The sequence below is a fragment of the Oncorhynchus kisutch genome, linkage group LG18 (assembly GCF_002021735.2).
Source record: "Oncorhynchus kisutch isolate 150728-3 linkage group LG18, Okis_V2, whole genome shotgun sequence".
NCBI lineage: Eukaryota > Metazoa > Chordata > Actinopteri > Salmoniformes > Salmonidae > Oncorhynchus > Oncorhynchus kisutch.
Window position 1 is genome coordinate 21,033,379 of NC_034191.2, and position 14,631 is coordinate 21,048,009.

General features: G+C 48.2%; 1 protein-coding gene across 1 annotated transcript in view; it reads left to right on the forward strand.

Moving 5' to 3' along the window:
- Positions 1-14,631, forward strand: part of LOC109909236 (serine/threonine-protein kinase NLK) — a 94,904-nt gene that overhangs the window by 63,884 nt on the left and 16,389 nt on the right. The window contains exons 4-7 of the mRNA XM_020508295.2: positions 608-714; positions 873-958; positions 2,569-2,778; positions 3,646-3,747. Coding sequence (XP_020363884.1) covers positions 608-714; positions 873-958; positions 2,569-2,778; positions 3,646-3,747 — 505 coding nt within the window. The remainder of the gene's footprint in view (positions 1-607; positions 715-872; positions 959-2,568; positions 2,779-3,645; positions 3,748-14,631) is intronic.

Genomic DNA, 14,631 nt, shown 5'->3' on the forward strand with positions numbered 1-14,631 from the left:
GAGGATCGATGAGGCAGTGTCGCACACTCTGCTCTAATCATTCTCACTCTCTCTCTCACACACACACACACACACGCGGCTGGGCTGGGATGCCTGTGTGCTCTGGGAGTTGGCCTGCCTGCTGACAGTGCTAGATGGCAGGATTAAGTTGTTTCTATCAGAGATGTTTCTATGTGCTGTGGTTCAGGTATGCCACGTGTAATGTATTACGTGTCTACCCTGCCAGAATGACTGAGGAGGGAGAGCAAAACAGGGCTGCCTGAATGTCTTTCCCAGGAGAGTGTGAAAGAGGCAGAAAGAAAGGAAATAGAGACCCCACCATAGAGGTCTATTAAAACTCACAGCAGGAGCCCATTGTGACAATGGATCGATACCGTACTGCTGCTACTTGCAGAGGAATTGGAACAACCTCTGTCAGTAACATCCATTTAGGTTGGCAACATTTTATGTAGGTTAGAATGTAACAGAACAGACACTGTGAATAGTCTTTCCTCTACCCATTCCCACTTACTTCCATTAACCCCTCTTCACTACCTAGCTAGCTCTTCTCTGCAGAATATTTGTGTAGTCTTTGTGGTGTTGTTTTCCTTGACCACTCCTCGTCCAGCTATGTGGTGACAGAACTGATGCAGAGTGACCTCCATAAGATCATCGTGTCACCTCAACCCCTCAGCTCAGACCACGTCAAAGTGTTTCTCTATCAGATCCTCCGAGGTAAGACCTCTCCGACACGCTCACACACTCCCAGATCACATTGCAAACATTAAAACGTGATATTCACACACATATCAGTTTGAATCGTCATGATAAAAAACAGGGTGGGACCTTCACACAAGGAACTGAATCCTTCCCGGCATGTGTTTTGTCTGTAGGACTGAAGTACCTGCACTCAGCTGGAATCTTACATCGAGACATCAAACCTGGCAACCTCCTGGTCAACAGCAACTGTGTGCTTAAGGTCGATCTACTGTCCTCTACTATCTAACATCTGAATCCTCCTGTGATGACATGTATTACTCAACTGAGATCTACACTATGATATTTATGAGGTCAACTTGGGGTTGGAATCTGTTCTGTGGAAGTACAGTATCTGAAATACGCACGCACGCACGCACACACACACACACACACATTCCTGACTCCTGCTCTCACTTGCTGTCTGGCGCCCAGAGTCTCTGTAGCCTGTGTTACTGAGGGTCTGACGCCCAAGTGGGATATCTACAATACATGATGCTGGGCTCCTGACACCTAAATCTTCATCCTGGGGTCTAGTAATGGAGGCCCTACCTGGGCTTATTCTACCCTTAGCTCCCCCTCCTCCCTCACAGACAACTGGGAGGGGTGCTAGTCCACAGGTGGGGGAGAGAGAGAGAGAAAGTGAGGAGAGGGTGGAGGACAGTGATTCTCTGGCTGACTCTGGAGAACAGATTGTCTCTAGCAGACATTTACTAATTTAGCTCCTAATTCTAATTTGCCAAAAACCTTCCCTACACATTCTAGGCAATTTTCAGAAAACCCCATCCCTGCCTGCCTCTGTGAGGCTCCCTGCATATGATTGGGTGCTGTCTGCCCATGATATCGCTGTGTTCCTTCTCTACCAAGTCTGCCATTATTTTAGAGAGGCGGTCATTTCATTTCTGATAAATATCCCCTTCCAAAAATCTCCCTCAGCAGCATCAGCTACTCAAGCAGTTTGATTTAGTTGTGTACAAGCTGGTGGGGAGCAATCGTCTGGAGTAATGTGACCTGTAGCAGTGCGACACTAATGTGGCACCCCAATCCTTCACTTCCTGTCATTCTGACCAGAATGTATACTTCGCTAACAGAGCAACAAAATGAAATTGAGAGGGCGGCGAAACAGAAGTGTGTTCCTGTAGGGACACCATAGAAGAGGTTGGTAAATCAACTTCAGTGAGTGTTTTCATTGGAAAATATAATTAGTGATGTGCCATGCATTTCTGAAAAAGCTGCTCATCCCTTGAAGAGTTTGGGGGGAAAAGAGATGAGGGAACAAAGAAATTCGGAGCAGCTCGTTAGTCCGTTTATGTCTTTAGACATATCAGACGATGTTCTCATTCAGTTATGTAACAATTGACTCAGAACAGTCACAGTAAGCTGCCAAATAATAAATAGTGTATCTTACAAGAAGCTGCATGCATCTGAACAGAAGTGTGTTCCTGTAGGGACACCATAGAAGAGGTTGGTAAATCAACTTCAGTGAGTGTTTTCATTGGAAAATATAATTAGTGATGTGCCATGCATTTCTGAAAAAGCTGCTCATCCCTTGAAGAGTTTGGGGGGAAAAGAGATGAGGGAACAAAGAAATTCGGAGCAGCTCGTTAGTCCGTTTATGTCTTTAGACATATCAGACGATGTTCTCATTCAGTTATGTAACAATTGACTCAGAACAGTCACAGTAAGCTGCCAAATAATAAATAGTGTATCTTACAAGAAGCTGCATGCATCTGAACCTTGAGTTAGGTTGGGTTGGGAGGACTAGTCTATTTGTATATTGGTATTGATGGATGTATTAATGTGAACATGTTCTCTGCCTTCATCCCTCTCCAGATCTGTGACTTTGGGCTGGCGCGGGTGGAGGAGCTTGACGAGTCTCGTCACATGACTCAGGAGGTGGTGACCCAGTATTACCGTGCGCCAGAGATCCTCATGGGCAGCCACCATTACTCCAACGCCATCGACATTTGGTCTATAGGATGCATCTTCGCCGAGCTACTGGGCCGACGCATCCTGTTCCAGGCACAAAGCCCCATCCAGCAGGTAACCAATACTGTAAACACTGGGGACATGTTGATCTGACATGGAATACTTGCTGATCTAGTATTCAGTGCAGAGCATTTCTGAGCTTATTTTATAAGAAAAAAAGGTATTCGCTATCCTTAGTTGTGATAGTGTGTAGACTTCACTGAGCACTTTCAGCTTGAGCAGAGCTTTCAGAGATCAAGTTTGTATTTGAAAACAGAACAGAGTTTCCTTGAATCTTTAGTGTCCGTGTCTCTCCAGACCTTGTGCTCTGGTCCTGCCTCATTTACATCCCTTTCAGAAATGACATGTTGCCTCCCGATTGGCACAGCGGTCTAAGGCACTGTTTTCGCATTGCTAGAGGCGTCACTACAGACCTGGGTTCAATCCCAGGCTGTGTCCCAGCCGACCTCATGGGTCTCCCGGTCGCGGAGGCGCAAAATTGGCCCAGTTCGGGTTAGGAGAGGGTTTGGCCAGGGGGGCATTGCGCTCTAGCGACTTCTTGTGGTGGGCCAGGCGGGGTAAAAAAACTAAAATACAGATGACATGTTGAGTTAGCTGGGGAGGGATGAATGCAGTTTTATGTCTCAGCACACACTACTCCCTTTCACTTCTGATATCGACACAAATGGCTCATGTCTAAAATGACATGTGTTCACAGATACTGTAGGTTCACAATACACTGCAAAATTGTATTCTGGAGCAATACGTCAGTACACAAAATACATACAGTACAGCTCCCTGGAGTCATTTACTTAGCCTGCCGCTCTCAACTACTTTGCCTTTACTGCATATGTGCCATAGCGTGTGTTTGTGTGAATGCGTTCATGCATGCATGTCTCAAGTACAGTAACATATGCTGCATGGTGTTCTTCTGTGTTGAAGCTGGATCTGATCACGGACCTGCTGGGAACTCCCTCTCTGGAGGCCATGAGGACGGCATGTGAGGGGGCCAGGGCCCACATCCTCAGAGGACCACACAAACAGGTAGGGACACATGAGCGGTGTATGTTTTCTGGAGCAGGACAGCAGATGAGTCTCCTGAGCAAGGTTTTCAAAGTCCTACAAATTACAGGAGTCCGTGATGAATGGTCCTCTTGGACAGAAAGATGGTGTTTTGTTCCACCTCTTTGTTTCATTGACTTTTGTATTGACTCTAGTTATTTAAAGAACATAGGTTTCACACCTTACTGAGAAAAGATCCAGCTGTTTGTGTGTGTTAGGGCTGACCCCAATTAGTTGACTGGTCGATTGTTTGGTTGATAGGCTGTTGTTCGACCAATATTTTGTTAGTCGAGCAGTAGCAACTGTATGTATGTATGCATGTACGTACAGTTGAAGTCGGAATTTTACATATACCTTAGCCAAATGCATTTAAACTCAGTTTTTCACAATTCCTGACATTTAATCCTAGTAAAAATTCCCTGTCTTAGGGCAGTTAGGATCACCACTTTATTTTAAGAATGTGAAATGTCAGAATAATAGTGATATAATTATTTATTTCAGCTTTTATTTCTTTCATCACATTCCAAGTGGGTCAGAAGTTTACAAAACACTAAATTATTATTTGGTAGCATTGCCTTTAAATTGTGTAACTTGGGTCAAACATTTTGGCTAGCTTCCCACAATAAGTTGGGAGAATTTTGGCCCATTCCTCCTGACAGAGCTGGTGTAACTGAGTCAGGTTTGTTGGCCTCCTTGCTCGCACACGCTTTGTCAGTTCTGCCCAGACATTTTCTATAGGATTGAGGTCAGGGCTTTGTGATGGCCACTCCAATACCTTGACTTTGTTGTCCTTAAGCCATTTTGTCACAACTTTGGAAGTATGCTTGGGGTCATTGTCCATTTGGAAGACCCATTTGCGACCAAGCTTTAACTTCCTGACTAATGTCTTGAGATGTTGCTTCAATATATCCACATCATTTTCCATCCTCTATTTTGTAGAGTGCACCAGTCCCTCTTGCAGCAAAGCACCCCCACAACATGATGCTGCCACCCCCGAGCTTCACGGTTGGGATAGTGTTTCCTCGGCTTGCAAGCCTCCCCCTTTTTTCCTCCAAACATAACTAGGATCATTACGGCCAAACAGCTCTTTTTGTTTCATCAGACCAGAGGACATTTCTCCAAAAAAGTACGATTGTTGTCCCCCTGTGCAGTTTCAAACCGTAGTCAGGCATTTTCATGGCGGATTTACAGCAGTGGCTTCTTCCTTGCTGAGCGGCCTTTCAGGTTATGTTGATATAGGACTTGTTTTACTGTGGATGTAGATACTTTGGTACCTGTTTCCTCCAGCATCTTGAAGGTCCTTTGCTGTTGTTCTGGGATTGATTTGCACTTTTCGCACCAAAGTACATTCATCTCTAGGAGACAGAACGCGTCTCCTTTCTGAGCGGTATGACGGCGTGGTCCCATGGTGTATATACTTGCGTACTTTTGTTTGTACAGATGAACGAGGTACCTTTAGGCGTTTGGAAATTGCTGCCAAGGATGAACCAGACTTGTGGAGGTCTACAATTTTTTTTCTGAGGTCTTGGCTGATTTCTTTTGATTTTCCCATGATGTCAAGCAAAGAGGCACTGAGTTTGAAGATAGGCCTTGAAATACATCCACAGGTACACCTCCAATTGACTCAAATTATGTCAATTAGCTTATCAGAAGCTTCTAAAGCTATGACAATTTTCTGAAATTTTCCAAGCTGTTTAAAGGCACAGTCAACTTCGTGTATGTAAACATCTGACCCACTGGAATTGTGATACAGTGAATTATAAGAGAAATAATCTGTCTGTAAACAATTGTGGAAAAATGAATTGTGTCATGCACAAAGTAGATGTCCTAACCGACTTGCCAAAACTATAGTTTGTTAACAAGAAATTTGTGCAGTGGTTGAAAAACGAGTTAATGACTCCAACCTAAGTATTTGTAAACTTCCATCTTCAACTATGTATGTGTGTGTATATATTTTTGTATGTGTGTATATATACAGTGGGCAAAAAAGTATTTGGTCAGCCGCCAATTGTGCAAGTTCTCCCACTTAAAAAGATGAGAGGCCTGTAATTTTCATCATAGGTACACCTCAACTATGACAGACAAAATGAGAGAAAATTGTAATTGTAAGATTTTTAATGAATTTATTTGGAAATTATAGTGGAAAATAAGTATTTGGTCACCTACAAACAAGCAAGATTTCTGGCTCTCACAGACCTGTAACTTCTTCTTTAAGAAGCTCCTCTGTCCTCTACTCGTTACCTGTATTAATGGCACCTGTTTGAACTTGTTATCAGTATAAAAGACACCTGTCCACAACCTCAAACAGTCACACTCCAAACTCCACTATGGCCACGACCAAAGAGCTGTCAAAGGACACCAGAAACAAAATTGTAGACCTGCACCAGGTGGGAAGACTGAATCTGCAATAGGTAAGCAGCTTGGTTTGAAGAAATCAACTGTGGGAGCAATTATTCGGAAATGGAAGACATACAAGGCCACTGATAATCTCCCTCGATCTGGGGCTCCACGCAAGATCTCACCCCGTGGGGTCAAAATCACAAGAACGGTGAGCAAAAATCCCAGAACCACATGGGGGGACCTAGTGAATGACCTGCAGAGAGCTGGGACCAAAGTAACAAAGCCTACCATCAGTAACTCACTACGCCGCCAGGGACTCAAATCCTGCAGTGCCAGACGTGTCCCCCCGATTATGATTTTTCAACACCGATACCAATTTTTTTACATTTATTTGTGATAATGACAATTACAACAATACTGAATGAACACTTATTTTAACTTAATATAATACATCAATAAAATCTATTTAGCCTCAAATAAATAATGAAACATGTTCAATTTGGTTTAAATAATGCAAAAACAAAGTGTTGGAGAAGAAAGTAAAAGTGCAATATGTGCCATGTAAGAAAGCTAATGTTTAAGTTCCTTGCTCAGAACATATGAAAGCTGGTGGTTCCTTTTAAAAAACTTTTTTTTTGTGGTATCCTATTTCGTGGTATCCTATCTTGTCTCATCGCTACAACTGCCGTACGGGCTCGGAAGAGACGAAGGTTGAAAGTCATGCGTCCTCCGATACACAACCCAACCAAGCCGCACTGCTTCTTACCACAGCGCGCATCCAACCCGGAAGCCAGCCGCACCTCATCGCGCACTAGCGACTTCATGTGACGGGCCGGGCACCTGCAGGCTGACTCTGGTTGTCAGTTGAACAGTGTTTCCTCAGTCACATTGGTGCGGCTGGCTTCCGGGTTAAGCAGGTTGGTTTTAAGAACCGCGGTTAGGCTGGACGCATGACTCGACCTTCACCTCGGCCGAGCCCGTTGGGGTGTTGCAGAAATGAGACAAGATCACAATTGGATATCACGAAATTGGGGAGATAAAGGGGGCAAAATACACAAAATATAATAATAACAATTAAAAGAGGAACACTAGCTCAAACAGTAGAACATTTGAGGTGTCTGTACTCAGCTCTGGTGAGCTCCGGCCCAAGTCAAGCACTGCTTCTTATCCCTTTTGCGAGTAGCCTACAGCTGTGTCTGTCCCAAGCTCACTGGTGCGGGAAACTCTGAGGGCCCTGAATATTTGATCCAATGCTACAAGTTCGCTAGCGCAAGCTTCTGACTGGACCCAAGTTAATAGTTGATACAATGATTCAAGTTCATTGTAGACAAGCCAAGCTTAGCCAATGTGATTTATAGGATATTTATTTTTATCAGGATATTTTCTACCTGCAGGCTGCAGTTTTTATTTGTTGGCTTTATATAGGCTATTTTTACATAGTTGACAATGGGAATAGAAGTTACTTTTTAGGTTTGTATCATTTTCATTTAGATAGTATTTTGATTAACCACATGACAATGATTTTGAGATATGAAGACATTATTATAAATAAATGAAACTGTTCCACGAAACTCTGCACATGAAAACCATAACGGGCACGCAGATCAGTAGAAATTGTGAAATAAATTGCCATTCCACATGAGAAAGGTTGCCGACTCCCCGTGTAGCCTATTACCGGCAACTTCAGAAGAGCAATGGCAGAATCTGTGAAAGCCAGCAGGAGCGGGAGGAGAATGGTTGGGTCATGTACATTTTTTCCCCCTCTGGTTATCTAGATATCTGGCTCTCTCTTGTGTCTTATTTCAACAGTCAGCTTAAAGTATCAGACAAGCTCAATGCGTATATAGTTGATTTTATTAAAACACATACGGTATATGGAAAAATACACGTTTAAACATTTCGACCAATCAATTGGTTGAAAGAACTGATTACTTTCGGTCACCAAGATTTGTCTTGTCGGGGACAGCCCTGGTGTGTGATCCTACAGTCCTCTGGAGCTAATGTCTTCATTACTAAGGCTTGACAGATTTGTGTAAGTGGGTCGGGTCTCTGTGAAAGGAATGACATAGCCAGTAACCAGCCAATGGTTGATTGGTATTGGGTGTGTGTTCTGTGCGTCTTCCATGTCTGATTTGGGCAGATGGTATCCTGCAGGGAACAGGAACTACAGAGCAAGCACTGTGGCTTTGCCCCCTGCCTCCCATCGACCCACACGCCAGGCCACTCTTATACCTCCTTGCCATCTCCCTAGTGTGTGTGTGTGTGTGTGTGTACAAGCACACGGCCACCACCCACCCCCACCATCACTGTAAGCAAACGCTGACATTTGGATGACCTTGTCACTCGACGCTCCCTCCCATGTGTGTGTCTCCTGCAGGCTAGGCAATGCGCAGAGCAGGATGTTTTAATCATTTCTATCGACTGACGTTTAGATTACAGACCTGGGGCCGGTAGGGATAGCATAGGGAGAGGAGGGAGGGGTAGGGGAGTGATGGGGGATGTGGGTTGGAGGATGGTGGTGGGGTCCGAGCCAAAAGGGATCATGTTTCCTGCCACCAGTGCCGTCCCAGGACACATTGTGCCATCTTGCGGTTGAAGTTGGGGGGAGAGTGGGGGGGGGGGGGGGGGGGGGGGGGGGGGGGCTTGACGGTAGTCTGAAAAAGTGTATGACGCTCACAGAAATGCAGTGGTAGGAAATATATTAACATCTAGGGTTAATCTTACACCCCCAACAACCATGCTGGTCCTCTACTTGCAGGGTGGCTGTTCATCTGAACCCCCTCTCCCTGATTCTCACAATTCTATATGTATTTCGATTCGATACTGTATATTTATTATGATTTGATGTTGCAAAAATATTGCTCACCATATGTCTGCTGCAGAGTGACGAGAGTCATGAAAACAAATTGGCTCTCTATTTAAAAGAATATGAGGAACAAGCTTTGAGTTTTGGTGGAGGTACAGCATCATAATATTGTGATATTGTCAAAACAATATGATACAGTATATCATCAAAAATAATATCCTGTAATGTAACTATGGATTTTTACTACCAACCATGCTCTACCTGCAGGGTGGCTGTTCAGTGGCTGATTTGCATCTTTCTGTGGATGATTATTCACAAGTTGACCTCATTCAGTACATAACATCTCTGTAAAAGCCCTGGTTTTAGCTGTTCCTTCAGGTGCAAGTTCAAAGCTTACAAGATGCAGCCAGAGGTCAACACACTCTTGGAGTTTTTGGAGAGAGTTTGGGGAGCTACGTATTCACGTAAGAGGATGGGCTCTTTGTGAAGATAAGAGAGGTGGAGAGAATGAAGCATCACAGAGAGCCCCTGCCCTCTTCTCATCCCCCCCATTCTTTTCCCTCTGGAGGAAGTGAAGGACCTGCGAGAGGAGGATGAGAGGGCAGAGGAGAGGGTGAGGGGTTGACCAAGGAGCTTTGAAGAGGGAAGAAGGGGTTCCTTTTTACGCAATGGGGGTCTGGGGTTTTGGAGCATGGGAGGGAAGGATGGGGGGGAAGAGAGAAGTGAAACATGCAGGAGGAGGAGCGAGTGCCATTTTTAAAGACAAGGTTTTCCGAGCTGCATCAGCAACGTCATTACATCTGTTTGTTCTCCCAGACAGCGAGAACGTCCACAGAGAAGTACAGTCACTCAGGCTGCTTCTCACTAACCTAATGTAGATTCCTCTCCTCTTCTTCTCACTAACCTAATGTAGATTCCTCTCCTCTTCTTCTCACTAACCTAATGTAGATTCCTCTCCTCTTATTCTCACTAACCTAATGTAGATTCCTCTCCTCTTCTTCTCACTAACCTAATGTTGTCAGCGATTGGGTGCAGAGATGTAGCGGAGTTTTGAGGTTTTGAGCAACACAACGGAGTTGTCAAGCAAAAATTCCAAATAGGAACAAACATACACACTAGCACATACAACAACCACTAAAGACACCAACAATCACGGACAGAACAGAAATGTATACCAGAGTGTTAAATAAAGAACATGATATTGGAATTGAAACCAGGTGTAACATGGATCGGTGGTGACTAGAAAGCCGGTGATGTCGACCGCCGAACACCACCCGAACAAGGAGAAGGGCCGACTTCGGCGGAAGTCGTGACAGTACCCCCCGCGTGCCGACACCGGCCTCGGGTACGACCCGGAGGACGGGACGCAGGGCGATCCGGGTGGAGACGGTGAAACTCCTGGAGCAATGAAGGATCTAGGATGTCCTCCACCGGTACCCAGCATCTCTCCTCCGGGCCGTACCCCTCCCACTCCACGAGGTACTGAAGGCCCCTCGCCCGACGCCTTGAGTCCATGATGGCTCGTACGGTATACACCGGGACCCCTCGATGTCCGGAGGGGGCTTAGGAACCTCCCGCGCCTCAGACAGCTGGAGCGGACCAGCCACCACCGGCCTGAGGAGAGACACATGGAACGAGGGGTTAATGTGATAATCAGGGGGGAGTTGTAACCTATAACAAACCTCGTTCAGTCTCCTCAGGACTTTAAATGGCCCCACAAACCGCGGACCCAGCTTCCGGCAGGGCAGGTGAAGGGGCAGGTTTCGGGTCGAGAGCCAGACACGATCCCCCGGTGCATACACCAGGGCCTCATTGCGGTGGCGGTCGGAACTCGCCTTTTGCCACCTGACAGCCCATTGTAGCCGCACATGGGCAGCGTTCCATGTCTCCTCTGAGTGCCGAAACCATTCATCCACCGCAGGAGCCTCAATCTGGCTCTGATACCATGGTGCCAGGACCGGCTGATAACCCAGTACACACTGAAACGGTGATAGGTTGGTAGAGGAGTGGTGGAGGGAGTTTTGGGCCATCTCCGCCCAGGGGATGTAAACCGCCCACTCCCCCGGCCGGTCCTGGCAATAGGACCGCAGAAACCTACCCACATCCTGGTTGACTCTTTCCACCTGCCCGTTACTCTCGGGATGGAAACCTGAGGTAAGGCTGACCGAGACCCCCAGGCATTCCATAAACGCCCTCCAGACTCTAGACGTAAATTGGGGACCCCGATCAGAAACTATATCCTCAGGCACCCTGTAGTGCCGGAATACGTGGGTGAACAGGGGCTCCGCAGTTTGTAGAGCCGTAGGGAGACCGGGCAAAGGAAGGAGACGGCAGGACTTAGAAAACGGATCCACCACGACCAGGATCGTGGTGTTACCCCGCGACGGCGGAAGATCCGTCACGAAATCCACCGATAGGTGTGACCACGGTCGTTGTGGAACGGGAAGGGGTTGTAATTTCCCTCTGGGCAGGTGTCTAGGTGCCTTGCACTGTGCGCATACCGAACAGGAGGAAACATAAACACTCACGTCCTTAGCTAAAGTCGGCCACCAGTACTACCCAGCAAGGCAGCGCACCGTCCGACCGATGCCAGGATGACCAGAGGAGGGTGACGTGTGAGCCCAACAGATCGAACGATCGCGGACATCAAACGGAACGTACAGACGCCCAGCTGGACACTCGGGGGGTGGGCTCTGCACGTGACGCCCGCTCGATGTCCGCGTCCACCTCCCATACCACCGGTGCCACCAGGCGAGAAGCTGGAATTATGGGAGTGGGATCCGTGGACCGCTCCTCTGTATCATACAGCCGGGACAGTGCGTCTGCCTTAATGTTTATGGGAACCTGGTTTGTAGGAAAGGGTGAAAAACATGGCCCACCTTGCCTGGCGAGGGTTCAGTCTCCTCGCTGCTTGAATGTACTCCAGATTGCGGTGGTCAGTCCAAATGAGAAAAGGGTGTCTAGCTCCCTCAAGCCAATGTCTCCACGCTTTCAGAGCCTTGACAACAGCCAACAACTCCGGTCCCCCACATCATAGTTTCCGCCGGGCTGAGCTTCTTCGAAAAGAATGCACAGGGGCGTAGCTTTAGTGGCGTACCCGAGCGCTGAGACAGCACAGCCCCTATCCCTGCCTCGGACGCGTCAACTATGAACGCTAAGGAGGGATCAGGATGAGCCAGCACGGGAGCTGAGGTAAACAGAGCCTTCAGGTGACCAAAAGCCCTGTTCACCCCAGCTGTCCACTGCAGTTGCACCGGTCCCCCCTTCAGCAGTGAGGTAATGGGAGCCACTACCTGACCAAAACCCCGGATAAATCTCTGATAGTAGTTGGCAAACCCCAAAAAACGCTGCACCTCCTTTACCGTGGTTGGAGTCTGCCAATTACGCACGGCTGATATGCGGTCATTCTCCATCTCTACACCGACGCTGAAAAGCGGTACCCTAGGAAGGAGACGGACTGTTGGAAGAACAGACATTTCTCAGCCTTGACGTACAGGTCATGTTCCAACAGTCGACCAAGCACCCTGAGTACCAGGGACACATGCTCGGCGCGTGTAGCGGAGTATGTTAGAATGTCATCTACAAAGGATTGGAAGACTGATGGAGCATTTAAATGGCCCCACGGACCCAGCGGTCCAGACGTCCACGGGAGGCCATCAGGTTATCCAGCCGGATAGACAAGTCCACCAGCTGGTCCAGGTTGAGAGTGGTGTCCCTGCAGGCTAGCTCCCTACGAACGTCCTCTCGTAAACTTCACCTGTAGTGGTCGATCAGGGCCCGCACGGCATGACGAGGTACTCATAATGTCTTCCACTCATCTCCCGCCCGGATACGCACCAGGTTGTAAGCGCTCCTGAGGTCCAAATTTGTGAAGAAGCGCGCCCCGTGTAATGACTCGGTCATACTGGCTATGAGCGGTAGCGGGTAACTGTATTTTACCATGATCTTATTTAAATCTCGATAATCAATACACGGGCGCAAACCTCCATCCTTCTTCTTCACAAAAAATAAACTTGAGGAGACAGGTGAGATGGAAGGCTGAATGTATCCCTATCCCAGCAATTCGGTGACATATGTCTCCATAGCCACCGTCTCCTCCTGTGACAGAGGATACACGTGACTCCTGGGAAGTGCAGCTTCTACCAAGAAATGATCGCACAATCCCCCTGTCGATGGGGTGGTAATTGAGTCGCCTTCTTTTTACAGAAGGCGAGTGCCAAATTGGCATATTCGGGGGGAATGTGCATGGTGGAAACCTGGTTTGGACTTTCCACCGTAGTGGCACCTAAGGAAACACCTACACACCTCCCTGAACACTGACAGGACCATCCCTTGAGAGCCCTCTGTTGCCACGAAATAATAGGATCATGAGAGGCCAACCAGGGAAGACCCAACACAACAGGAAACGCAGAAGAGTCGATCAGGAAGAGACTAATTATCTCCTCGTGACCCCCCTGCGTTCTCATAGCAATGGGCGCTGTGACCTCCCCAATTAGTCCCGACCCCAAAGGACTACTATCTAAGGCATGTACAGGGAAGGGCACATCAACAGGAACAATAGAGATCCCTAATCTAAGTGCTAAGGAACGGTCAATAAAGTTCCCAGCTGCGCCTGAATCTACTAGCGCCTTATGCTGGGAATGTGGGGAGAACTCAGGAAATTCTATAGGTAACCACATGTGTGCAACAGAGGGCTCTGGGTGAGTTGTGTGCCTACTCACCTGGGATGAGCCACCAGTGCTCCGCCTGCTACCTCGACCTCCTCGAGAACCACCCCAGCACTGACCAGCAGTGTGCCCTCTGCGGCCATAGCTGGTACAGGGAATGGTCCCCCCTCCAGTCCCCCTCATAGCAGCCCCTCCCAACTCCATCGGTGTGGGATCCAAGATGCTGCGAAATGGAACGGGCGGACCCGGATCCAGACGTCCGCGGGAGGCCAACAGGTTATCCAGCCGGATAGACAAGTCCACCAGCTGGTCCAGGTTGAGAGTGGTGTCCCTGCAGGCTAGCTCCCTACGAACGTCCTCTCGTAAACTACACCTGTAGTGGACGATCAGGGCCCGCTCACTCCATCCTGCACCAGCTGCCAGAGTTCTGAAGTCCAGTGCGAACTCTTGAGCGCTCCTCATCCCCCGTCTTAGATGAAACAGTTTCTCTCCCGCCGCTCTCCCTTCAGGTGGATGATCAAAAACTGCCCGGAAGCGGAGGGAGAAGTCCTCGTAGTCATCCAGTCGGTCCTTCCCTTCCCCAGATGGAAGCGCAGGGAGAAGTCCTCGTAGTCATCCAGAGTCGGTCCTTCCCTTCCCCAGATGGAAGCGGAGGGAGAAGTCCTCGTAGTCATCCAGAGTCGGGCCTTCCCTTCCCCAGATGGAAGCGGAGGGAGAAGTCCTCGTAGTCATCCAGAGTCGGGCCTTCCCTTCCCCAGATGGAAGCGGAGGGAGAAGTCCTCGTAGTCATCCAGAGTCGGGCCTTCCCTTCCCCAGATGGCGTTGGCCCACTCCAGGGCTTTTCCAGTCAGGCAGGAGATGGGGGCGCTCACTGTCTCGCGTCCTGAAGGGGCCGGCTGAACAGCTGCCAGGTAGAGCTCCAGCTGGAGTAGGAACCCCTGGCACCCGGCAGCTGTTCCGTCATACGCTCCCGGGAGCGAGAGCCGAATCCCACTGGGTCCTGACAACGGAGGGGTGGACATTGAGGTGCGGGCGGCGGTGATGAAGTAGGAT